Raw genomic sequence first — 26,738 nt, 5'->3', positions numbered from 1 at the left:
AACACTGCAATTTCAGAGAAACAGCCCACACCAGTGCATTATATATTATGTGGGGGGCGAATCAATTGATTGCATAGCTTTTCCATATAACCTATATTGTTCGCTTATCGGAATCCCATACTTCCTTTTATATTTGAGTTATTGACGTTTGTTTCCAAGCTGGAAATATTGATCACCGCCCCTCATTGAATGTATTGCCTGCTATCTTCATTTGTATGCATCGATCATTCTCAGTAATAATTGAAAGCCGGTGTCTTGTGCTCCTGCGCCCCCTGCTGGATGAAAAGCGTAGCGTTTGGCGAGGGAAGTGCCACCGTGTCCAAAGTGAGCAGCAATACGTTACTTGAGTCTGTAGACGTCTTGTTTACAGTGCTTGTGCCAGGCCTGTGAGGTCCTGTGGCCCAGCAACGTGTGAAAGGTTTTATTGCTCACATTTTTTTTTTCTTTCGTTACAAGGGTCATTATATGAAACCTCCAATCTGGATCGCGGCGGTAACAACAGGAAGAAGAAGATAGAGGAATTCTCTAGGTCTTCTCGGGAGAAACTAGTCCAGTCGAAGAACAAAATGTTCTCCAAATTTACGTCCATTCTCCAGCATGCTGTGGAAGCGGTGAGTTTTTATTGGATCAAAAGCATATTTTTATCCTTAGGCTTGCTTTTGTGTGTCGTCTATTTTGGTTAGAAGGGGCCTTTGCTCGCCTGGACATCACATATCATAACGTCAGCGTTAGCGATACTAGCGAGCTAACTAATTAGCCTAAGCTAACGTTAGCGTTTTGTGTTTGTGCTGTCAATTTGTTTGTTTTTGTCAGCGATATTAAGTTATACATGCGGGTGTATGTATTTGTCTGTTCGTTTATGTTACTAACTAACATACTTCCTTATTGTCATTTTCTTTATTGCAGCAAGGCGTTTTTTTAAAGGGTAGTTTGACAGACTGAGCTAGTTAGCCGCTAATGTTAGCGCCAAGAAGCTAATGCCGTAGCTAGCTGTCTCGTTTCAAACAGCAGAGTCTTATAATGAGGGGTGATTTCGAAATGATAGGACAGCCTTATTTGATGTTGCGCAAACGTTTTACCGTTAATATTAAAGGGACAGGCTGTGGGTTATCGCGCACAGCTTTTTCGAAAAGCTTAATGCTTTACGTTAGCTAGCCAGCTAGCGTTACCTAAGCCAGTAGAAACCTGCCTGGATCCTGCTCTCAAGCAGCCTCAGGTTAAGGGCTCCAAACAATGGAGGTATGGCAGGTGACACAATTCATATGTAGGTGTTACACAAAAAGAAAATATCTAATATTAGCTTGTTATCTACTTATTCTGTTATAGAGATTGATGGTGTGCGTGAGGATAAATGTAAACCTTTTATGTCTCATGAAAGTGGAAGTTTTACCCCATTTAATAAACGTTCTTGAAAACTGCAGGGAGTTATCTTTGATCACAACACGCTGATCAAAGTCATCTTGTGGCACATTTAGAAAAAAGGAGAACCATCTCTGAAGCACTGAGAAAATCTTACTGAACACACAAAGAACAAACCAGTCTTCTCAGTCTCTGTTTGATCTGTGATTGAAACATGTTGCCATGATGATTACTGGTGTTTCTCTGCACCAGCACTACAGACTTAGACTGCACAGTTGATCAAATTACCATTGATGTTGCAATTGGACAAGTGCAATATTCAAACTACAGAAGCTGCAAGTTCTTGGTAAAGGAGAAACATTTGACAAAACAGGAAACATACTGGTTTGGTACAGACTCCAGCAAATGTCACATCATCGTGCCTTTGAATCTTTTTTTTTATTTTCAGTAAAAATTAAAATTGTGCTGCAGAAATTATCATTACAACTAATCGTGAATCACATTGGAATCACAGTATGATTTTTTGTACCATATCTTGCAGCCCCACTATAAACATACAATAAGTTTATGTTTGCAATTTTTTTGTTTCAGCTTGCCCCATCGCTGCCTTTGCAGGAGGACTTCGTTTATCACTGGAAGGCCATAACACATTATTACATTGAGACTTCTGGTAAGAAAAATTTGAACTTGTTTTGGTCATGATATCCCCAGAGGTGGATTTGTTGTTGTTTAGGTTCCTGTCAAAGTTGCTGATGTGTTTTGACACCAGTCTAAAATTTGAATGCAACAGCAGGCTTGTTTACAAGTTGATGATATCTATGTTCATATTCACTGTTAATTAATCCACCTTTTTTTGTTAATATGAAGTATTTTAGAAGATATGTGCACATTACACCATGCCAGATCCAAAAAAGTTGCCTTAAACTTGCTCATTTTAAAGAATGCAAAAGACAGTATTGTTAAGTTTTAACTAGCAAACATTTGACATTTTTTTCTCAACTATAATAACTGAATTAGAATCATTTGCTCATGCAGCACCACAGTATGCAAGAAGAACACAGGCAGTGCAGGGGGATGGTTATGATGAAAATCCAAATGAAAAGGCATACATGTGAAGTATGCAGGGAATGTCATGCTAGTTGAGTTCACAACTCTGACTCTGGACAAAAGCTGGTCTAGACTGGGAGTGCTTCCTTCGTGTTTGCTTGTAGAATCTGCACAAGTACAGCTCATACACTCCATGTCTCAGGTTGCATCTGAAATGTACTTGGTGGTTAAACCCAGTCCTGTAAAATATTGATAACGTCCACGCAAACTATCGATGTCTAGACTCTGCATATTTTGGGCCAGGAAAGTCTTTGTTTTTTATTCTTCACTCTGAGCAACAGCTAAGCAGTTCTCCCAGTTAGTCCAGTTTAACAGTATTTACTCTGGACAGCTGATGGGGATTAGCTTTTTTTTTTTTGAGTATTATGTAGCTGAGACCATTTTCAGGGGCATTTAGTCATTGGTCTAACAGTGTTTCCCAAACTTTTTTCCTGGAGACCCACTTTTTAAAAATGATAGACCATCACAACCAAAGTCACAATAAGCCTTATCAATTAATTCTGGGAAGAGTTCAGTATTAATGTTCAGTGCATAAATTAACATTATTAATAATTTTTACTGCCATTTCTGCATCACTCTATCTTATCTTGATGCTTTATTGACAATATATATATGCTTTAAAACTTTAACAGGCCATTTCATTGTTTCTATTTCCTGTTATGAGAAAAACAATAGAAGACATTTTATCAGAAATGAGACAAAATCAGTACGTTTATGTGGATTTAACGGGCTCTTGTTTTCTCCTCTCATCGGTAAAACAATTAACACATTTCAATGCTTTTTAAAAGCTATAGTGCAATATAAATCTTAAATTTGCAGAATGTCCTCTATAGTATCTTATTTATTTGGGGACCCCAAAAAAATCTCCTGTGATTCACCTGTGGGTCCCGACCCAGTCTTTGGGAATGATTGGTCTAGCAGAATTATAACTTAAATAAACTTAAACTATTATTCGGAGGTCACTTTAATAACATGATTAAAAATATAACATTTTGTTGTTCATTTTGATGCTGAAGTAGTTGTTGTGATTTAAATTGACATACATGTGTGCAGATTGCGTTATTAGATTGATTTAATTGAACCACACCTTATCTGTTGCATAACTGGTGATAAACAAGAATGGGAGGCTATACTTAGACCACTCTCTTATTTCACTCTCTCTCATGGGCTTTAGTTTTGAAATTGCTTTGATTGATTGTTATTTGATTGAAAATAGGCCTTAGTGAAAAATCTTATTGAAATTTGAAATATTTTATTTCACTGTGCCACCTTGGAAAGTGTTTATGCCAGCCGAATTAACAGTCTCTACCAAAGTTTTCCATGGATAAAATTATATTGCATATTTTGCAATCCACAAAATGTTGGTGGATCAGAAAAACCTGGACTGTGTTACATCTTATAAACATCAATAAATTTTTCACAATAGTATTAAAGCAAACACTACACAAGAGCTGTGTAGTTTTAACAGTTGTGCTTTTGTTTGTGGGCAGAAAAGAGAAAACTTGGTAAGGAAAAACCTTGCAGTAGTTAGATGGAGGGTGCTTAAGCATATTTCACTTCAGGTAAACCTGAAACTTCTTACATGTGGTGAAGATGAGCTTATGTTTGCATCTTTTGGACATGCAGAGGTTGTGAGTAGGGCTGTACCTGACTCAGAATTTTGTCTGTTCAATACAATGACTCAACTATTTGTTTCTTCCCTTTATTCAGTTCAGCACCACACTAAACTCATATCAGTTTACAAGAGTCTCATGTTTTAGCGTCCCTCACGTTTTAATTAATCATCTGTGAAGTGCAAACATCCTTTCTAAACAGTCAGAGAAAGTAAAAGTGTGTGTCCTGCTCATAGTAAAGTTATAACATCTCAGTGCACCACAAGGTGTTTCTCCTGCTGGGCCTCTGACAGTGCTGTCAGCCAAAGAGTCAATCACAGTAGACAGCAGTTATGCAGGAGGTCATAGGCAACCACCATCTGGTTCAAAAGTTGTTTAGCTGACTGACAGTCATCACCAGAGCAGCCAACAGACGGTGCTGCCCTCGCTGGTAGGTGCCATGCTGACCTCAGTTTCTGTTACCCTTCTCCACTCCATCATGCATAGTTTGGTAGTTTGTGGTCATTTTGAGACTCTGTTTTAAAGTTTACAGCACTCTATGCTGTTGCTCTTGCGTTGCTATGTGTACAGTGATGCAGCCAAAGTGCAGAGATTTGTCAAAATGCAGGTTGCCTGGGGGTATTCTTGGCTGATCATTTGAATCGCTGATTTTTCAGGGTCAGCCCGAGTTCTGACATGTCCGTCTACTTTCTTCTATTAGATGACAAAGCGCCAGTTACAGACACCAACATCCCATCCCACCTGGAACAGATGCTGGACATCCTGACCCAGGAGGAAGGGGAAAGAGAGTCTGGAGAGACAGGACCCTGCATGGAGTATCTCCTACACCATAAGATCCTGGAGACTCTCTACACCCTGGGCAAGGCAGATGTAAGACAGTCATGAGTTACAAAAACAAAAATTGAAATTACCCTAAATGTTTGGCCACAGACAGTTTTAATTATTCTTTTAGTTATTAAGTTACTGTTCCTTTTTTTTTTATCTCTAACTAGGTGATCAAGAAATGCATCACTGCAAACTGCAGTGCAAATGCAAACCTGTATCTGTGATGGAAATGCTTTGAACATATCTCATAGTCAAACACTTCATTTTATTTTAAATACCATGACACTGAGTAAGCAGGCACGCGTTGTAATTCAGGATGTAACAATACCACAATATAACAATAACATTTTCTCAATACCATATCAAACGGTGATATCTGCCATGATATTACATCATTTTATGAATTGTTTCATATTAGAAAAGGACTGCTACTGACTGCTGCGTACATAATTCAGACATTCATTGCCAAATGTCATGACAGTTGTTTGCTCACCTTAAAGTCTGCTACTTTTATTTTATTAAAGAAGAAAGGCAGAAACACTTGGAAGTTAACTAAATGCTGTATACATCTGATTTATTAGGACATTTTGTTGTCATTTTTCTTGCTTTTTAATATAGTGATACATATAATAATGTGGATTTTTTTATTATATTATCACACTGTCAGTTTTTGGTATCATTGCATCCTTAGCTGTAATGTTTGTGCCGGTGCCACCTCTCATTTTTTAAATGAAATAACTAAAATGATTTGTATGTCATGACACAAGAAGACATAGGTAATAATAAGTTTCTCTGCTGTCCCTGAATTGTCCCAGACACTGAATGTTTGTGTCTCAGATGCTAATTTTGTTGTTCAGTCAGTCTGCACTGGGAGTTGTATTTCTAAACAGGGTGGCGACACGTTGTTTTGATGGCCCAACCAAATAAATTCTAACATGTTATCTTTGTACCATTTTCCCATCAGTGTCCTCCAGGGATGAAGCAGCAGGTGCTTACATTCTACACAAAGCTGCTAGCACACATTCGACAGCCTCTCCTGCCACACATCAATGTCCACAGACCTGTACAGGTGAGAAGTGATGCAGTCTGGATTTCATTGTATTTTTGACAGTCCTTTTCCTCAAAATAGTCTGCTAACCGCTGGCTGTCTCTGTTTTTTCTGTGGTTGTGACATTTGCCTGTCAGAAACTGATCCGTCTGTGCGGGGAGGTGCTGGCTGCTCCTACAGAAAATGAGGAGATTCAGTTCCTTTGTATAGTCTGTGCCAAACTGAAGCAGGACCCATACCTCGTCAACTTCTTCCTTGAGGTGAGTTGCTATGACACCAGGAAGGAAAAAAAAGTTGAGCAGCACATTCATAAATATTCATCTGTATATATTACCAGCAAAAGTAAGCGCCTTACAGGAATTCCAAGCACACTCCTCAGAAAATATCTCCTCTTTGTGATGATATCTGCAGAACAAGTCAAAAAGACCTGAGACAAAGAGTCCTGGAGGGACGGAGGAGGTGAAGGAGAATGTGTTGGCTCCTGACACTGGTCAGTCTCCAGCGGAGGAAGAGGGTGACCGCCCTGAGGAGCCACAGGCTGCAGCCGCTGCCGCCACCTCTAGTCCAACCACTAACAACAATAACAGCAACAATTATAATCTTGTCACCTCCCTGCTCAACCTCACAAAGAGCCCAGTAAGTAATCCCTGTTCTTGGAATTTTGGCTGATTTAAGGCCTTTTCACACTGGGGATGAAACGAAAAAAGCTGAATATTTGTTAATGATTTTTCATGTTCAGACCTTTCAAACCACTTCAGTAACAAATATCTGGATTACACGTATTTCACTGGAAAGTAAATCAAAGCACTGCCACAAAATCATGGAGGCAGCAGCAGTAAATTGTATAATAAATAAAAACTGTAAATAGCTGGAGAAAACAGGTCTGGTGTGAAATGGCCTTTACTGTAAGTTACTTTTTTTTTTTTTCTTGATTTGAGTTGAAAATCTGAGTTGTATCCACTTGTTCCCTACCCAGGATGGCAGAATAGTGGTGAAGGCATGTGAGGGCCTGATGCTGCTGGTCAGTTTACCAGAACCTGCGGCTGCCAAGTGTTTAACTGAGAACACTGAGCTCTGTGAGCTCCTGACTGACCGGCTGGTGTCCTTCTATAAAGCCCTGCCGCAGTCCATGGACCCCTTGGACATTGAGACGGTGGAGTCAGTCAACTGGGGGTAAATTTCTTTTTAGTGTTTTCTGTCTATAATCACACATTCAGTGAAATCAGCAGACATACCATAGTTGTATATTTTTAATTATGTTTAGTTTCAGGTAGTTTGCACAGTGTGTTTGTGTGTCCCAGTTTAGTTTTTAATCTTCAAAAAAATTTAAGAAGTTAAGAAGTTCAGAATAGGTATTACAACACAAACACAACTTGCTTGTTGTTTTGACAGCACTAAAACGTAAGACATTTCCTGTACATTTTTATTTCATTTTAGTTATTTTTGTGAGTATACTATATAATTTCAGTTAGTTTTTGTTTATCTCTCCTAACTCATGTTTTTTCACACCTACTTTTAGCGTTTAGTTTTAGTTAACTGTAATAGTCTTCAAGTGTAATGGCTTGTAAACATCACTCATTCTGTCCTCGTCTGAGATATTGATTTGATTTGACTGAGCAGGAAGCCTTTAAATAGTATCCTCTGTGAAGTGCTTTTTTTCAGTGGATAAATTGTAAGTAGGAGTCGCTCAGTCTTTTTGTCTTTTCTTTCTCTCTCTCTCTCTTTTTCAGTCTGGATGTATATAACCTTAAGGAGGATGCTGCTGTGTTCACAGGGAAGAGGGCTCTCATCTCTTTCCTGTCATGGCTAGATTACTGTGACCAGCTCATCAAGGAGGCTCAGAAGGTCTTTAACCAATGCTGACTCACTGTGTTTTGATGTGTCATATTGTTGTCAGAATCAACAGGATAAAAGAACTTCCTTCCCAAAGAAGTTGTTTTTGTATCTGAAAGCCACGGAAGGCTGAACTACATTTTTGTTTTTTTTCATTTGTCTTCCAGTCAGCAGCTGCAGTGATGGCAAAGGCAGTGAGAGAAAGATTCTTTGTGTCTGTTATGGAGCCACAGCTGATGCAGACGTAAGTCTTTGAATCATCAGTCACTCATTTTTTAATTAAAATTCTTCATCTCGTCTCAGTGTGTCGTGACTGCTCAGTAACACGTGGTGTGTTTGTGGGCGCGCACAGGTCCGAGGTGGGCATACTGACCTCCACAGCCCTGCTGAACAGGATCATCAGGCAGGTGACATCAGAGGCTCTGCTGCAGGAGATGGTTTACTTCCTGTTGGGAGAGGAGAGAGAGCCCGAGACCTCAGCTACTATCGCTCAGAATCCACTCCGACACAGACTCATCGAGCACTGTGACCACCTGTCTGACGAGGTTCTTATCATATCATTGTTATTATTCAGGATGCACTCGGTCTGGTCATGAATCGACCTAAAAAATCATTTATGTCTGTCTGATAGGCATTTTTGTCACACCCTTTCATAGGCTGGGTTCATACCATCCTTGTTTATTGCAGTTGAACAGAACCCAGGAGCGTTTTACCCCGTTGGTGTGGTTTGTTGGGTTGGTGTGAATGCCAGACGCAAACTCGGGTGTGGACCAAACAACTGCTCTCTGGTCCAACTCGAAGCGATATTCTCTGACCACTGTCAAGCGAACGACATACCTTTGCATGTGTCATTTCTTAGTAAAACCTTTGCAACCAAAATGTTGACTGGAAGAGGACAAACCTGAACTCACGACACAGTGAGAAATGCCTGTGTTATTAAAGTATTTAAATGGAAACTTCGTCACTTTTCACATGGCTGTCCGATCAGTGTTGATGATAAATGCAGTCAATTGAAGCAATAAATTCCTCTGTGTGCTATATTGACCAAGAAAACTTTTTGTTTGTTGTTTTTGTTGACCAGACATAGCATTTGGTGACAAAACTTCTCAGCTAGCACAACCCTGGCTACCCAGATGTAGAAGCCAGAAATCCATGTTGAAATAGTCTGTAGTTCTTTCTTACATCCAGTGACATCACTGTAATATCACTAGATGCAAGAACTCCCGTTTTTTTGGTCAAATTAGGAATTTGTAACGTAAGACGACATAATTTCCCTTCAACACTGACTGGACATTCAAATGAAAAGTGGCGAAGATTCCCTTCAATACCTGCTGTCTTATGAGATGCACGTATGCACAGTCCTCTAACGTCTCAACACCAATGTGAACAGAATCTGATGGTGCTCCATCATGTACAATATTCAGGTAGATTTTGTCACGTTTTTACTCACAGACTTTATGGACAATAATCAAATGACATTTCCACCACATGACTTCTGTTTATAATTTCTGGACAGTTTGAGTTTTGCCTTTGTGAATGCAAAGCAGACCAGTTGGAAAATTGAAACGATGTGTTGTCCTCACCAGGGCTGCACGATAACTATCAGGGCCAATATTGGCCTATCCAGCCGATATCAGTATCTGCATTCGTAAGCCAATACTAGCTTTACTAATATTTGATTTGACAAAATATGTCCAAGCATGTATTTATCTGTTACTGACTTTATGGTGTAAACCCGCTCAACATTACCGTACCTTCAAAAATGAAATTCATGTATTCATGATGTCTTCTTTTACTTGTTAATTCAAAATTATAAATCTGCCATCTGTCCTTCAAGGATTCTGAGTTCCAGTGAATCATATGATTAACAAAAAGCTCTTGAATGTTAATTAGTATCTGACAGAACCATTGCACACATTTTCATCACATAAAAGGCAGATGAATCATCTCTTTGATGTCTGAAACAGCCACCGCCTGCTTTTTTTGTCAGTGCACAAACACTTGGCATGTTGCTCTGGGTTTATATAGATGGAGCTGAGCCTCATTCCTCTTCTTGCGTCCTCAGATCAGCATCATGACACTGCGGCTATTTGAGCAGCTGATCCAGAAGCCCAACCAGCACATCCTCCACAGCTTGGTGCTGCGCAGCCTGGAAGAGAGGAACTACCTGGAGAACAAACCGCAGGAAGAGCGGGAGCCCCTGGAGAATGGGCAGCCCCATGATGCTGTGTAAGGACCAACCTTTGACCTCTCCGAGCTTCCTTTAAAAAAAAAAAAAACCTGCCTGCAAAATGACGTGCACAATAAAGTGAATGCATCAACTAGCTGTGTTTTTTCAGATGTGCTACCAATTCAACTAAACTGTTCCTTATTGTGTGTTTCAGTTAGTGGGAATCTTTGTAAGCATGGTTATTGGGAAAGGCATGCATGAAGATTGACACATAATGAGCGATAGCTTGCTTGTGTATTGATGTGATTGTTTTTATGACTCACTAGTTTTCATGCAAATGAATCAAAGACACCAAAATGCAGCACTGGGTTTATATAATATTACATGATCCTATTGTCTGTAGATTGTAAGATGATTTTGCAGAACAGCTGAAGAATGTCTGTGACGCTATATATTTGCAACCATACAGTAAACATACTTTGAGATACACTAAATGCTCCTTTAACATGCAAGTAAAACTAATCTACAAAATCTCTCATCTCTATGAAGACATGCATGCACTTCCCACGTGACACAGTAGAACACAGAGGTGCAGTGCAAGGTCAATGAGTCCTTCAAATATTATCCCATTGAAAATTTCCCCCTTTAACTACACTCGGAAACAATGACAAAGTGGGTTTACTTACCAGAATGGAGAATAGAAATCGAAAACTCATACTATCACAATCAGTGGGCGTCTGTCCCCAGAGCTGTGCATCATGAAGAAAGATGCATAATTCCCCAGGCAAAAACTAGCAGCAGCTCTGATTGTACTTGGGTCATCTTTTCACAAATATAGCTTTTAATGTGTATGTGTTCTTTCCACAGAGACCTTGAGGAGGATCCACTGTTTGGTGATGACGTCTCCCCGGACAGCAGGCTGTCTGGTTCTGATTGGCTCAGCTCCTCTCCGCCGCAGAGTCCTGACCACTCAAAGTCTGATGGGAAGACTGAGGTCCACAAGATCGTCAACAGGTACGCAGTCTGCTCATGATACAGCATGCACTATGAGGAGTTTCTCAGTTTTTGACTTTATTTTATACATAAAGAAGACAAATAAATCAAGGGATAACGTGGACAGTGTAAAGACTTACTTCCAACATGGTCCCTGATGTCATGGAAAACAGGACAGACGTCGGACAGATCCCATGCACACAGAATCCATTTTAAAAAAGGAACAAAAAGTAAGGACATCCTATAAATGAGAACAACAGAGATGAACCTCAACTACCTGTCCTGGTGTCTTCCTTTTCTTCACAAATTATATGTCCTAAGAGCATTTCCAAAATCAGTTAAAGCACTAAAACTATTCACACTTTACGAGAAAAAGACACGATAAGGAAACAAAAGGATAAAAAAGCCTGCCTGTCATATTTTAATTGGTCATCTTACCCCAGAAATGAGCACGGACCTGACCTTTAAAAAGATTGTGACTGCTAGATTTTTAGCGGATGGCTGTTCTATAATAATATCCCTTTTTTCTTTTAAAGTCTCACTGTTCAATTGTGTTGCAGTTTCCTGTGCTTGGTGCCCGATGAGGCCAAGTCATCGTATCATGTTGAAGGCACGGGCTATGACACCTACCTCAGAGACGCGCACAGACAGGTAAAGCTCACTCTAAATCACATTCAAGGCGTGAGATGCTCCAGACAAAGAGGAAATAATGTTTTAAATCATGAATTGTTCTCCTCAGTTCAGGGACTATTGCGGCGTCTGCCAGCGGTGGGACTGGAGGGGAAATCCAAAGCCTTTTGAGAAGTGTAACTTGGACACCCCTTTCTTCGAAGGCCACTTTCTCAAGGTTCTGTTCGACAGGATGGGACGCATCTTAGATCAGGTTAGTTTGACCCACCACGCACTAAACGCTTGTAGTAACACTATCTTCATTAATGCTTGACTGTTGACATATTTGGATTGTTTAAGCTGCTCCGAGCTCACAGTAAACAAAAACCACAAATGCTAATGCTACAAAATGCTCTCAGATGGCAAGTTTGCAAGACGATGAGTCCTGAACTGTTTAATCAAGTTTGACAAGTACAATCAGATTGCACTGAATAAATGAAGATCTCTATGTGTGAATAAGCCTGTTTACACCTGGTATTAAGATGCATCTTGGGTGATCCAATCACAAGTTCTGACGACGTCTTGAGTGACCACTTGTGATCAGATCTCACTTAACCTGCTCTGTATGCAAATTAACATGTAGCTGCATCAGCATGATTTGAGACAAAACGACATTTTTTTTGACTATTTTATTTAAAGATTATTTTTTCAAAGAAAGAAATAACTTACTAATAATAAATAATACCATTTACAATTTGATGTAGACAGTGTTTAACAAAGTTTAGGAAGTTGTTTTCCTAGCTTAACACAAAAGCTAGACACATTGCGTACACACTGGTGAAAGAATGTGGTCACATGTCGTCCAGGCACCTCTGAATGTAGTATGAGTAATAAGAGCTCATATGCATCCTCAAATTGTCTTGGGTGCATTCACATCTGTACTGAGCTGTCCACTTGTGATCAGAATAACCTGGCACGCATGCTAATACCAGTCGTTTGAATGTTCCCATGCATCCAAAATGAATTATTTCATGCTGTAAGAGAACATTATTCACTGCAATTTAATGTAAATGACGTTCATTAATGGAAAGTGCAGAGAAAAAACAGAGAAAATGCAAATGAGCTGCTGATGATGAAGAGGTCTTCTGGTTTTTTTTTTTGGTTTTTTTTGAAATATAAAAAACAAATAATGAGCTCAGGCCATAAACTCATTTGACAAATGATGTTAGATGGGAATTGTGAAGATGACTAATAGCGATTCAGAAGCAAAATGCACTTTTTGGCAGCGCATGTGCTTCTTGTAGCATTTAGGAAATCAAATCTAAAAGGGGGAGTGCTGTGTGGATTTATGAAGTTTTAGTCACTAAAAGCCTCTGACTTCTGTTATTTGTTGTGTTATTTATTCACAGCTGTTCTTCTGCACACACACACACATTTCTGTTTCAAACAGAGAAGTCAGGACTTTGTCAGCTCTAAAGTCATTTTAATTTTCTGTGCAGTTTTATATCTGACGCTCTCTGTGTCCTGCAGCCCTACGACGTCAACCTGCAGGTGACCGCTGTGCTGTCCAAGCTGTCTTTGTTACCACACCCCCACTTACATGAGTACCTGCTGGACCCTTACATCAACCTGGCCCCCGGCTGCAGGTCTCTGTTCTCTGTCATCGTCAGGGTAATACTCCTGTTTACATCATACAGTGGTTATCTGATGCATAATGGCCTACAATTACTGTTATTTTGGCACTTGGAGATTTCCTGCTTGATTGTTGCTACGTTTAGTATCTTGAAATATTTAATATTGTACTTCAAAATGTCAAGTAACAATGTTTGAGACATTTGCTGGCCTTTATCTCATGCCAAGGGTATTGATTGTGCAAGTGTTTCTGGGAATCTAAAACTTGCTATTAAAATGGTGGGCATGCTGCTACTCGACCTGCTTCTTACTGGAAAAGCTGCGCGTCTGCACCTACTTTGTTCTGTGATTCGGTCCAGCTATTTTTCTTTGAAATCGATCCCAGTAGCACAGTGTAAAAGGCGGTTTAGAGGCTGGTGGAAGCTGCTGATTTTCTTGGTGATGGTCTTGTTTGTTTATGATAATTGCTGTAATGTCTCCAATGAGTGGAGTAATGATTTACTGGTGGTGTATCTACGGACGAAAGCAGAGCTGTTTCGTTTTGGTAATTGCTTTGTGTTCTTGTTATTGTGTTAGGTGGTGGGAGATCTCATGTTGAGGATTCAGCGCATCCCAGACTTCACACCCAAACTGCTGCTTGTGAGGAAGAGATTATTAGGTCTGGAGCCAGAGGGCATCACGTACGTATTACCACATGGTTCTGTGCTCCTGTCTTCTTCTCTGTTGAGTTTTGTGGTGCTCGTCTCATTCAGGTTGATTTTGACAGCACATGTTGATTTTGTTTGTCATATTTAAGTCATCTGGATTGTTAGTTTTAGTCTAGTTTTAGTTAACTAAATATAATATTTTAGTTGCCTGAATCTACAGTAGATTTAGTCGACTAAAGTGTAACATAATGCATTATTTAAACATTTATCTGGAATGTTGAAACTCATACTCCCGGAGGAAACATCCATTAACCTGTAATTAACATTATGTGTACTACATTTGTGCTCCTTTCTCTCATAGTTTGTCCTAATATTAAGTGCCCTACATTTCATTAATTGTGCATTCAAGGCTGGGTGGTATGGCCTAAAATTTATATCACAGTATAATTTGGAGGACAAACAGTAATGGTATATATTTCTGTATATTTGTTTTCATTAGTATGTCAATATAAGTGCGTCTGAAGGGGTAAAACACTGGTATGGCAACTGCATGGCTTACTGTACTCTTAACCATATTTCACATACATTACATAAATATTTTATGTGCAAAACTGGATTAATAGAAAAAAAAAACTTTTCTGAAGTATATCAAGTATAACCACCACTTATAACCACTGTCATCTCACATGATTTGCAGATTATCGTTTTCTGTTTCTCGTCTGACTTTTTAAATCCAAACCATGTCCACATACTGGAAGACACATCTGTTTTTTTTTTTTTTGCTTCATTGTGTGCAGTGTGCTCAGTAGCTAAAACCAGTGCTGTCTGTATGTGGTCTAACTGTTAAGCTTAGTTTGGCACATAAAATCTGGCAGTGCTCATTATCCTTATCGTGCTGCAGCAACACACACTGAGCGAAGTCGGGGGGCCGAGGCCATGTTTGAGACAGTGGACCAACTCGAAGAAGAAGAAATAAAGCTAAAGAAATACTTTAATCAGCTCTGTCTGAAATCTCTCAACCAATGTCACTGTGATTTACATAAGCACAGCACGCCAGCATGACTGTGCAGCGCTAAACAGAGCAGTATGGACTCATGCTTTCCAGAGGATTAGTTGGTGCAGGCTGATGACGATGAATCCCAGGACAAATATGGGGCAGTTTTTTTGTGTGTGTGTTTTTTTTGAAGGGGCATTTTGTTTAGTACAGGCAATGTTCTGTTGCTTAAATGCACAGTGGGAGGCGGTGTGCCTATTTTATCTGACAGTATAGAGCCATCATTGTATAAAAGTGACATGTAGCTAGTGCTAGTAGCCCTATGCTGCTGTTAAGCTATTAAACATTTTAAAAAGCGCCAAAACGATACCCTAAAATAACTGTAGTGTCATGTAATGTTGCTGGCGAGTTGAAAATATACTGGAGGAATAAACACTGACACTTACCCCTATACCTATTACCATTGTCAACTTGTTTTTATTCTTTGACGAAAAAGTCAATAAATTTCGTCATAGTTTTTATCATCATATGTTATTTATTTATGTTTATCTTATAACGAAACGAACACCGCTTCACACGTTTGTCTGTTTCTTCCTGTAGCATCGACCACATGACTCTTCTGGAGGGCGTGATTGTGCTGGAGGAGTTCTGCAAAGAGCTGGCAGCCATCGCCTTCGTCAAATACCACGCAGCTTCCTCCTCCTCGCCGTAATCTTCCTGCTGTTCATCCATCTGCCTCGGCCGGGCAGACAGGTCGAGATTAAACTGGGCCTTTGGGGTGTGCTGGTACCGGTGGCACAGGGTCGGCAAAACATTACACTAACCGCTCATCCCTGCGAGACTGTTAAAAGCCCACACAGACGGGTTTCATCACTCCTCCTCTTCTGACCTCTTGGGCTCCACTATAAAAAAGTCTTTGGTCTTGTTTTCGAGCAGGTCAGAGCGCAGACACTGCCCAGCCAGCAGAGGAATAAGAGGAGGGAGGAAAGAGGTCGAGGTGCAGAGAAATGGTCACTGGACTATTTTCAGCCTCTGCATTTTTCTCTCACTCACTCCCCCAACCATCTTCTTCCTCACCAGCCAAAAGATGACAGCCCTGTAATTATTACATCGAGGAGAAAGATGTTTGTGTATTTATTTCGTGTCCCATCCCCACCCATTTGTCATTGCCTTAGTGTGGAATCACACCTTTCAGTTACAGATTGTTTCCTTTTGAAACATTTTTATCTTAACTCCTCACATGTTGTCTGTTTGAAGACAAGAGGCTGTAGAGAAAAATGCCCACTACCTTCAACCCCTATATGTACCTGTAGTTACATACATATTGAACTGTAGTATTTACAATACTGCACTCATTTTATATGCCAAGTCCTCTTATTTATTTGCTTTCAGGTTGCCTTTTTAACTAATATCATGTTAAGATAAGATAAAATAAGTTAAAATAGTCAAATTAAGGATTGACTAAGCAGATACTATTTTATGTTTTCCTCAGTTTGTCTTTAAGTGCTTGTGCTCTCAAAGCTCATCTGTAATCACCCAAAGATATCACCATCCATCACATTTAGTCAAATGAAATGGTGAATATTGCAAATTATGTGAATTTGCACACAGATCTCATTGCATTGCACTCGTTACATTTTTCAAGTTCATTTGTGCTTCGTTCGGCTGGCTTTTAGAAAATGTCAAGTTGGTGTTTGTGCGACGAGATCTCATGTTTTTGATTCTGCGTTAGTTCTGAAATGTTGTTCTCCAGACCCAGTGTTGCATTTCTCACGCACCAGTGTTTATATTGTCCAAGGGATGCTGTGTTATTGTTTTTACAGTAAGAGTCACAGAGAGGAGCAGACCTCTTCATTTTATTGACCAGTGTCTTAAAAACGTCATTCACGACATTCTGTTTCCAGCAACGGTTCCAAACCTTTGTTAGCTTTTGATCCCTAAAACAAAGCTGTGTCTACTTGGTTGTTAACAGTTCAACGCAGAGGTTTTCAAAGTTGGTGGCGGGCCTCTCCAGGGGGCTCCAAAATTTCATTGCTTATCAAAAGATCACATTGATTAGCTTAAATGTATGTGAACTGTATTTCTGAACTGTTTTTTTTTCCACTTAACCGGAGTCAGAAACTTTAAATCAGCTTTGGACTGACCTTCTTTATGAATTCGGTGTTGTCTGAAGTTATGTAAAACAACAGTATTAAGCTATCTTGGCTCATAACATAGCAATGGTCCCATCACATCCAGGAATTGAGCAAAAATAAGCAATTAAACTAAATGATGAGTGTCTTTTTCCAAGCTATGTCTGCCCACAGACTTTGAAAATACCTAATAATCCAATACATGTGTTAACTTCTCAGATTGTTCTCTTTATTTGAAATGATTGAGTCTGAAGAAAAACGTTGTGTAGCAAAAATACACCCTCCTCATGACTCTTTTTAAATTCACCTTGATACCCTTTGGAGAGGTCCAGACCCCCAGTTTGAAAACCACCGGCTAACAGTATCCTCAGACCTCTGAGTTGTTTACGAGCAGTATTACCTTTTCATTCTGATTTGAATGACGAGTCACGGTGCTGTGCATTGTTGGAACTGGCTGTTCGGTTGTTTATTGCCAGGATTTCTCGGGAGGCTGAAGTCTCACCTCACAGATCAGTGATTCTTTACCTAAGATTTGAATTAGTCTAAATCAAGATGCTACTTAATGTAACTTTGGTTTTCATTGCGTGAATGTTTCCATGATCGCGAAGCGTGTTTGGGGATGAGTTTGTTGATGTGTGAGTGTGATGTTTTATTATAGCGGTGGAGAATGGACAGAGTCATTCATTGAAGCCATGAGTCCTTGGTCTTGAGCCTTGTTTTTTCCCCCCTCTTTCATCACTCGAGCACCTAAACTACATTATGCAACTGCTTGCATGGAATCAGATTTGCACATTGTCTTCTTCACTCTTGTTCATAATGTAAATATACACAAGAAAAATCTTTTCTTTTCCAAAAATGTTTGTTTCATAAACCAAAAAAAAATCTAGGATGTACCAGGAGTAACATTTCTATTTTAATGGGAAACTTTTTTTAAATTATCAATCATGCACATTTTTTAATCAACTATCTTTCCAACTTGTTCTGTACATTTGTATATTGTATGTGTGTACAATAGCAATAGAGATATACTACCTGGCGTAAATGCATGCTTATACATTATTTTTCATTGTTGAAAGAAAGAAAAAAAAAGGGCAGTCCAGCCGTCTGTGATGATTTCTTAGCTGTCAGCACTTTGTTGTTTGAAGACACTGACAGGGAGATATGATGCCTTACTTCACACTGTGGATCTCTTGAGGACTCCTGGAATCGATGTGGAAGGGGTTTCTGCTTTCAATACACTTTGTTGTGATCTTCTTCTGCCTATCTATTGTGTTACATAGACTTTGTTTGGTTTGTGAAGATGTACAGGACTCTCAGTATAGTCAACAATCTGATGCCAACCGATTTATTTTCTCGTGTCAGCTTAGACCAATCACTGTTTGATGTTGCTGCGTTTCTTTTCTGTGCATCACTGCTTTTCCTCTGATGTGAAATGGGATGAGTCTCATTATGCTTCATTTATCTCATGGCCAGTTTGATTTTGTGATTGTGCAATGCATAATTGAAACATTAAGGTAAGGTTAGGTAAGGTGCATGCTCACTCCTCCCGCCTCCCAATGCCTCACAGAGGAAATGTAAAGTGATCACTGCAGTCTCTCAGAGGCATTGGCTCATTTATTCCTCATCAGCTGTCTTCGTTTCATTCAGGACAATATGGTTTTGTTTAACATTCTCCGTCCCAATTAAAACAAAAAGAAAACGTTCTCCAGCAGGAGATGTGGTCATTCTTTGAACAGTTCCTTGTGTTTCATCTTGTTTTTTTTATTACAAAAATGTCTGTACAACAAAAGAAAAATACACAAAATAACCATTTCTTTCAATGACAAGGTGAAAACCACAGATTCTGTTTAATAATCCCCTTTTTTTAAAATAACATCTTTGCAAAAACAACATTATATGGGGGGGGGGATTCAATTTCTTTAAAGGGAAACTTCAGCATTTTCATGTGGCTGTCCAGTCAGTGTTGATCGTAAACGTAGTCAATTGAAGCAATAAATTCCCCAGCGTAGGCAGTGCCTACATATACCAGGGTGCACTGCATGAGGGCTTGTGCCTCTCATACCCATGGTGCTGTGTTACCCACACCCTTGCTTACAGCTAGTTTTTCTGGTCAAAATGTAGCTGGCCCAGCAGCATGTGCTGCTGTGAAACCTGCATTAGTTACAGATTTTCCATGACGATAACTGTTTTCCCGGTTAATGTAATATACACAGGACTTCAATTGACTACATGTACCATCAATACTCACTGACGTCTGTATGAGAAGTGCCGAATTTCCCCTTTAACAGGTAATTTGCAAACAAAGGCCCATATGCAAACAGCCCTGCAGGATGACATCATGCACACTGAGCATGAAAATGACCTCTCACTGGTGAATAACTGAACAGCAGTGAGCATGGTTTATCCTCTGTCCTTCCTCTTTGGCTTTGAGCCAGCCACGCTCAGTCATCCAGCTAATTCTGTAGAAATGAGTCAAAAAAATCTCAGTCTCTGGACACAGCAGAGGATCGTAATGACAAGGTCAAGAGTCATGTGAAGTGGTCTGCAAATAAGTAAATCCTACGTTTCCCTCGCCTTGCAGTGATTTAGAAATCAGCCATGGAAAAGAGGCACTATGGTGCAGAAAGAAGGCTCTCAGTCTAATAACTCTCATTCTTAATGATTGCTGAGGTACACACTGAGATTGCAGTCAGCCAGGGTCTTACAGTTCTCGATAAAGGAGTATATGAATATTTTAAAGCACCTGAAGTCACTTGTTCCAAATTAAGAGATCCTTGTTCTTAGAAAAATACTCATTACCGTCGTAATACTGCAGTACCGAAGCTGCACTGAACAACACAGAGTGCTTCCATACAAGGAAACACTGAGGCTTTGATTGCAGTATTGAAGTGGAATTGCCAAGTCTATACAGTGTCTCGTTAAACAGGAGATTTGTGTCCAATGCCCTGACTCAAGTCAGTAGTAGCATCACATCGTTAAAAGTTCTGCAGTCTAGTGGAGGCAAATCAGAGCGACAGGTTTTACAATGGAGCACTGTTTAAACACACCGGACAACAGAGAGTTCGTTTGTTTATCTGATGTCATGAAACCTGTTTGGCACTCTCATAGAAGGATCAGGTCAACTCTTTAATTTACTGAGAAACTTAAATATCACTTAAAGGATATTAACAGTGTGAGACAGTTAAATTTTTAAAGGGACAGTTCACCACAAAATCAAAAAAATCTTTTATCTTACCTGTAGTGCTGTTTATGATGTGTCACAATTTCAATATCAAATATACATCTAAAAAAAGTGAATTGAACAAAAGTATTTCTTAATTAAAATCAGAATCAGTGTTTCTCCCGGTATTTTTTTTTTTTTTTTACTCTCCAAAGACGACACAGCGTTGTTTACCAGCCGTTATATCACACTTTTACCATATTTTTAAGGACAATTTGAAAGTGTTAATGACAGTTGTCAACGTAAAACTAATTATCTAATATCAGCTGTACAAATGTCTGCCTTTTTTCTAATACAATGGAAGTGGATGGCATTTTTTTTTTTTTTGGTGCTTTCAGCACCACAAACAAACATTGAATACACTGAAATCCACAGACCTTGTTGTGAGCAGTTTCATGTAGGAACTATTTTCTTTCTGTGGTAAAATCTACAGGAACTATTTTCTTTCTGTTAGAGAGAAAACAGTTCAAACATGCTCACAAGATCTGTGGATTATCTTGAGTGACTGCGTCATGATTTCTGGAAAAAGACATAGCTGTTGAGTTTTTCCAAATGTATTTTTTTTGGCACGTTTAGCACCACAAATCCGTGCTACTTAGTCCTATTATAGTCAACAGCAGTCTGACATCTGTATTAAAACTATCTAGACTGATAAACAGCACCACAGGCCAGAGGAAAAAATCTGTAGTTTTGATTTTGGGTGAACTGTCCCTTTAAAATGTCAGATTTGAACACATGAAAATCATGATTGTCAGAGTTTTAACAGTTTCTACACTCATGAAAGTGCCAGTTCAGGGCTTCATCAGGAAACCTCACTTGCAAAACTGATGTCACACTGAACAATCAGAACATCAGCTGTTGCACTGAGGTCTTCTTAAGCTAAAGTAAAGAATATGTTAACAACAGTAAATCATAAATATCTTATGTTTTACATTTTGTGACCCAGCTACTTGTTCCTGTCTGAGGGACAGTCCCACAAATGTCACAATCAAAAAAATGTAGAAAAACATCCAGCGTTCTTTCTCCATCTTGTAGTGAAAACTCCCAACAGCATGACAGTATATCAACATATGATGGTATATTAAATTAATTTACATATACATGTAAATAATCCATTTTCTTTATGCAAATCAGTTTCATGTACATACAAAACCACTACGTAAAAAACAACTACATGCCGTTGCACAAACTAAACCAGGCTAAAAATACAAGTATTCAATAAAAAAAAAAAAAAAAAAAACTATGTACATTTCCAAATGTTTCTCTCTTTTTTTTTTTTTTGAGTCAATAAGCGTCTCCCCGCCCATTTACAAAACCTAGATATGCGCGCGCACACACGGACACACACGCTTGTGCACAAGTTGCTCACACTGGAACATTCAGACAAACAAATGTCTCTTTGGCTGGTGTGAAGCTGTGGCACCCTGCAGTGTGTGTGTGTACATGTAATTACACAATTTCAAAAAAACACACGCACACGAAAAAAAATAACACCATCTAACGGCATAGAAAATAGCTTCCGATGATGGATGTAGTGATATATTTCCTATGCATTTGCGAATATATATATATTTATATACCAAAACATACTGTATACTGTATAAGGGTCAGCCACACATATGCCCTTGATTGTGTGTGTGTGTGTGTATATATGTACTTTAAAGTCACATTCAGAAGTGTGATGTGAAACTCTGTAGGAAGGCATCAATAAATAGAGATGTCAGTCAGTCTGTGTCTGTCCGTCTGTGTCCCTGGGTCTGCCGCGTTAAACAGCTCCAGCCGTCTGTCAGTCGCTCTTCGAGTTCTGTGCCGCGTCCAGGTTCACCACCTGGAGCTCCGTCAGGTTACTGCTGCTGCCGCTCGACTGCTGGCCAATCACCATCTGGAACACAACAACAGCCACGTCAGCAGACGACACAGGAGCTATCAGAGAAGTCGCATCACATCACGCAGCACCCAGCACAGATGGAAATCCTGCCACACGACATACTAGCTGCAACAGAAGCGGATGTTTTCTGTATTATTTAGCTTATTTATTCCAGTGGTTCCCAACGTTTTTTCTTAAAGAAACAGTATACAACACTTAAAGCTGATATCCTGTTTATGTTGTCGTTTCCACTCGCCCCGTCCTCCCCAAGCTCAGGCAGGCTGAGGACTGCAGAAGCACAAGATCAGTGCAACGTTTAATTTGACAATAACAAGCCACGATGAGTCCTACACCGCAAGTTGATCAGGTGTTTGTAACTTCCAGTTGTCTGTCAATGTAAAGCTAAGTCCGTTACCCAGAGAACAAAAGCCCACTGCTCTGGAGGAGACTCCAGTAACATTTTTCTCAATTTAACTGTTACAAACATCTACTCCTAAAAGATTATTAATGATTTCTCACGACTCATAAACAGACACTAACTCCTTCAGAAACGTTCAGCAGTGAACAAACAATAACACAAGTTACGGATCGGAATAAAAATTTAAACGTTTTCTTAATCTCTGAGGACATATCGTGAGACGCATTTTTTCTATCCTTGAATAAACTGATGCCTCCTAAGACATATTTTAGATATTTCACATCTTCTTCAATTCATGACAATAACAGAACAGAGCAACTGATGAACCCTACAAATAGTCCATATAGTGAACGCAGTAACTGCACATTTTGATGAATACTACATCAGAGAGTTTTAGAATTTTTTTATACAATTCTCTCTGTGTATTTTTTTTTTTTTAATCAAACATACTTAATAGGATTCTTTTATTAAAATATTTGGTGTTTTCTTCACCCTGACACTTAGCATTGTATTAGCTTTGGGTTTTTTTTTAACCATATCTACTGCAGGACGAGGCTGTTTTGTGAAGACTTCAGGTCCTAAATCTTAAATAATCATTTCAGTGTTAAAACAATTTCATTTAGTTTTCTTCACAAAACTGAACAAAATGCTAAGATAAAGGCCTACTGTATTTATTTATTTATTTTTAGGTTTTCTTTTCAAGAAGGCCTTGTGACCCCCTGTGATTCTATGGTGACCTGATGTGGGGGCCGGCTCGCAGGTTGGGACCCCCTGGTTGGGAACCGGTGATTCACACTATGATATAATATTCTGTAGAGTGCAATTAAGATGAAATTCTGTAAGACTTTTCCAGTTGCATATGATCAAAATACCTGTATATTTGAAGCAAATTTACATAAATGAATTTTCTTCCTACGACTTGACTTTATAAAGTAAATAAAACACATTCAAGTTTTGGACGTCCATGCACTGCTACAGTGGTGTTTTGTTAAGTCTACTGCAGGTGTATTTTGCTGCAAACCACAGGTAAAACAAACTGCCAGCTGATCATTCACATTCATACAAAAAAACAAAGAGGCGACAGGTGACAACCCTGCAGCCTCTGTGTGCCAGTGCTCTGTTAGGATGCATTAGTGCGGTCACGTGGCATGCTGGTTGCATAGGGAATATGAGAGTTTCACTTGTAAAATGCAGATCTTGCCGTACTGGGTGTAGCTGCACCGCTGAGACGGGGATCTGCACCGTGCCTGGAGGTGCTGTGAGGAACACCTGAGGGACAGCACCTGTGGGGGAACAATATGGCTGTCCATCAGCAAAGTCTCTAGCATTGTGTTTATTTGAAATTATTTACAGATTAATCCACAATTAATGGGGATGTAACAATAAAAAAAACCTCAAGGTACAATAATTACGATGTTAAATATCCACGATGTAATATTTATCATAGTCACAACAAATGCATCCATGGGAAATGCATGGATCCTGCCCTGCTCTGGAGAAATTAACCCACGGTGAGAGGGAAATACATTTAGAGAAATATGGGGAAACTTTTATGCAATTCTGGAAAGTGATCAGGTGAAAAGTAACGAGTAAAATTGATAAATAAAACTGCAGCACTGCAACAAAGTACTGTAACTGTTTATTTTGTATATGATGATTTTTTTTTTTTTTTTTAAATATATATAAATGTGTGCACATTTGTCTTTTTCTGTTGAGGATGAGGGGAGTGTGGTGTTTATAAATGTTAATGTATCAATGTAAGTTCCTTCAATGCCAAAACCCAATAAATATAATATTAAAAATGTGTTTCTGCTTTCCTTCTTTAATAAATTAAAACAAGCCATGACCTAAGCATGTACAAAAACCTGTAATGAATTGTCTTTGCCAATAAATATCTGACTTATGTACATATAACTGCAAAACAAAACAATGCAATAGTCAGTAGCAGTCAAGCTACTTTATTTTATAAAATAAAACAAAAATAATATAATTAACCATGTAATATCATGGTAGATATTGTTACAGTCCAGCACAACAGAGACATTTTTAGTGCGATATTCAGTATATTGTTACATCCCTCCTAATTACTGCTAAATACTACCACCAATAATAACAGCAGTAATACAGAATAATGTGTCACACAGTAACCAGTGTGTGATCAGCCCGTGTTGCTCACCTGTGTCTTGGCCCTGTGCGTGGGACACCTGCATGGCTGAGGTGCCCTGGGAGAAGGCGTTGAGCACAGCCAGCCCCCCGTCAGCCAGGGCCGGCGTGGAGGCGTACATCACTGTGTGGGGGCTGGGGTACATCATGTGACCCGCCACGGATGTTGGCACTGACGAGGTGACGATGGTTGCTGGGAGACTCACCGTTGCTGGAAGGAGAACAAGGCAGGGAGGGAGGGAGGGAGGGAGGAAGATGAGGAGGTGGAGGAGGAGGAGGAGGAGGAGGAGGAGGAGGAGGAGGGAGAGACAGCACATGTCATACTGAGGGCAAGAGATGTGTCCACATGTTGGCCAGCAGATGGCGCTTAATATCCATCTGAATTCAGCTGCTAACTCCTACTTATGCAGTGAGTAGTGGCACAATAACACTGTCCTTGAGGACACAACTCATTCCAAACAGGAGCAGAGTGAAAAACAGAACACAATGTCGTTTTAAAGGAGCAATATTTAACAACTGCACGTCCAAAAATGAGTACTGCAGTCCAAATAGGGAGTTTGAGCCCTAGATTGTACATTAAATAGGCTGAACTCCTATTTAATCTACAGTCGAAGCGAGTTGTTTCCCCCACCCTCTCCTCCCCAGACTTGACAAAGCTCAGGCAGGCTGCAGGAAGACTGCAGGGGCGCAAGATGCGCACAACATTGTAATTTGACAATAACAAGTAAGGACAAGTCCTACATTGCAAGTTGATCAGCTGTTTAGAACAGTCAGCTGCCCATTAACGTAAAGCTAAGCCTGTTATCCTGAAAACAAAACCCCACTGCTCTGAAAATTCACGCTCTGAAGTTGGACTGCAGTCACTGCCTGCTTTCAGCCTGCCAGACTCAATTAACACATAGTTAAATTTAACTGTTAAAAAAATCTACTCCTTCTAAAAGATTATTAATGATTTCTAACATTGCATAAACAGACACTTACTCATTTGGCTAATATTCAGCATTAATTTTAACTCTAATTAACATGAAATGGCCAAAAATAACTATAGTTATGGGCTGGAAGGACAACATGCTAGCTGTCACACTGTCAGAGAAGAGAGGATTTCAACTCAGCATATTTCCTTAATTTGTGATGACATATCATGGTCATTCTATAATTTATTAGAGAATATTAATATTAATAATATTACACTGAAATATATTACAGATTTCTCCTGTAAAGGAGTTTGTACACAAGCTACTCTATGTTGAAATTAATCACCAATGTACAGTTTTTTTGTTTGCTTGTTGTTTTAACTTACTTTTTTATTTGGTTATTTTCCCTTTTACAACAAAAATATTTCTACATTCACTGACAAGGGGTTCCAATATTCATTAGGTCTTATATATTCAAATAATTCAATTAGAAAATATATAAAATACATCAAAACAAATTAAAATAACAACACTGAAAATAACCAGTTTAAATTATAGAAACATCAAAATAGAACTAACTGAATATAAAATCACCTTACACAGAAAACACATTTATTATCAATCCAAATGTTCCCCCATGACCTCCATTACAGATGTTTGTCTGTCTATAAAAAGTCCCCTCTGTAATCTTAGCACGTGTGTATTTTTTTCCATTGTATAAAAATATTTTTCAAACTTGATAACCACTCTGCATATGTGGGAGTTTCCTTTTTGAAGCCATCTTATCGAAACTGTTTTCTTTGCCACTGTTAGTGATGTTCGTAATAAATAGATCTTTTTCCAACCATGAGTTCCAACCAGTTACCAACATCAACACTTCCTTCATAATAGGAAAAACTGATTTCAAAAAGTTGTCAACCAAAATGTACATTGATTTTAAAAGGAACTTCCCTAAGAAAACCTGCAAATTTTCATCCAGGGAGGTGTTTTAGACGCTTTAATCATACGTGAAGGAGACAGGACAACGGAGAGGATCTGGCCTACCGGTGGAGTTTGTGGAGGTGTGGGAGATCTCTGGGCTGCTGTCACTGTTGGAGGTGGACTGGGTGTTGGGGTGGACCTGGATAGCCTGGAGCTGCTGGGGAACCCCCGCTCCTGGAGACACACAGAGGGCACACAGCCACTACAGTAAGT

General features: G+C 39.3%; 2 protein-coding genes across 5 annotated transcripts in view; one reads left to right on the top strand and one right to left on the bottom strand.

Moving 5' to 3' along the window:
- The first annotated feature begins 293 nt into the window (after nucleotides 1-293).
- fhip2a (FHF complex subunit HOOK interacting protein 2) lies at nucleotides 294-16,687 on the top strand. Its single transcript, XM_084735416.1, has 18 exons — nucleotides 294-324; nucleotides 457-611; nucleotides 1,951-2,029; nucleotides 4,780-4,949; nucleotides 5,869-5,973; nucleotides 6,090-6,212; nucleotides 6,364-6,588; nucleotides 6,929-7,125; nucleotides 7,683-7,797; nucleotides 7,953-8,029; nucleotides 8,138-8,330; nucleotides 9,851-10,014; nucleotides 10,823-10,969; nucleotides 11,509-11,599; nucleotides 11,688-11,831; nucleotides 13,088-13,228; nucleotides 13,766-13,869; nucleotides 15,431-16,687. The coding sequence occupies exons 2-18, from the start codon at nucleotides 567-569 to the stop codon at nucleotides 15,540-15,542; spliced, it is 2,232 nt and encodes a 743-aa protein (XP_084591542.1). The 5' UTR covers nucleotides 294-324; nucleotides 457-566; the 3' UTR covers nucleotides 15,543-16,687.
- A 4,558-nt stretch (nucleotides 16,688-21,245) lies between these two features.
- srfb (serum response factor b) overlaps nucleotides 21,246-26,738 on the bottom strand; it is a 32,505-nt gene continuing 27,012 nt past the window's right edge. For 3 of the 4 annotated variants that reach the window (XM_084735691.1, XM_084735690.1, XM_084735693.1), the window contains 4 exons: nucleotides 26,589-26,699; nucleotides 24,644-24,841; nucleotides 23,674-23,750; nucleotides 21,246-22,064 (listed from right to left, as the gene is read on the bottom strand). In XM_084735691.1, coding sequence (XP_084591817.1) covers nucleotides 21,969-22,064; nucleotides 23,674-23,750; nucleotides 24,644-24,841; nucleotides 26,589-26,699 — 482 coding nt within the window. In that variant the 3' untranslated portion in view covers nucleotides 21,246-21,968. Of the gene's footprint in view, nucleotides 22,065-23,648; nucleotides 23,751-24,643; nucleotides 24,842-26,588; nucleotides 26,700-26,738 lie in introns of all 4 variants that reach the window. The other variant, XM_084735692.1, reaches the window with a different exon arrangement.

The sequence above is a fragment of the Lutjanus erythropterus genome, chromosome 14 (genome assembly GCF_056507025.1).
Source record: "Lutjanus erythropterus isolate fLutEry1 chromosome 14, fLutEry1.hap2, whole genome shotgun sequence".
Taxonomy (NCBI): domain Eukaryota; kingdom Metazoa; phylum Chordata; class Actinopteri; order Lutjaniformes; family Lutjanidae; genus Lutjanus; species Lutjanus erythropterus.
Note: the sequence above shows the minus strand (reverse complement) of the source record. Positions and strands in the feature narration are given on the sequence as shown.

Coding starts and splice junctions, on each gene's coding strand:
- fhip2a (XM_084735416.1), top strand. CDS start 567: ATGTTCTCCAAATTTACGTCCATTCTCCAGCATGCTGTGGAAGCG. Junction 5,974..6,089: donor ATGTCCACAGACCTGTACAG/GTGAGAAGTGAT, acceptor TTTGCCTGTCAG/AAACTGATCCGTCTGTGCGG. Junction 8,030..8,137: donor GAGCCACAGCTGATGCAGAC/GTAAGTCTTTGA, acceptor GGGCGCGCACAG/GTCCGAGGTGGGCATACTGA.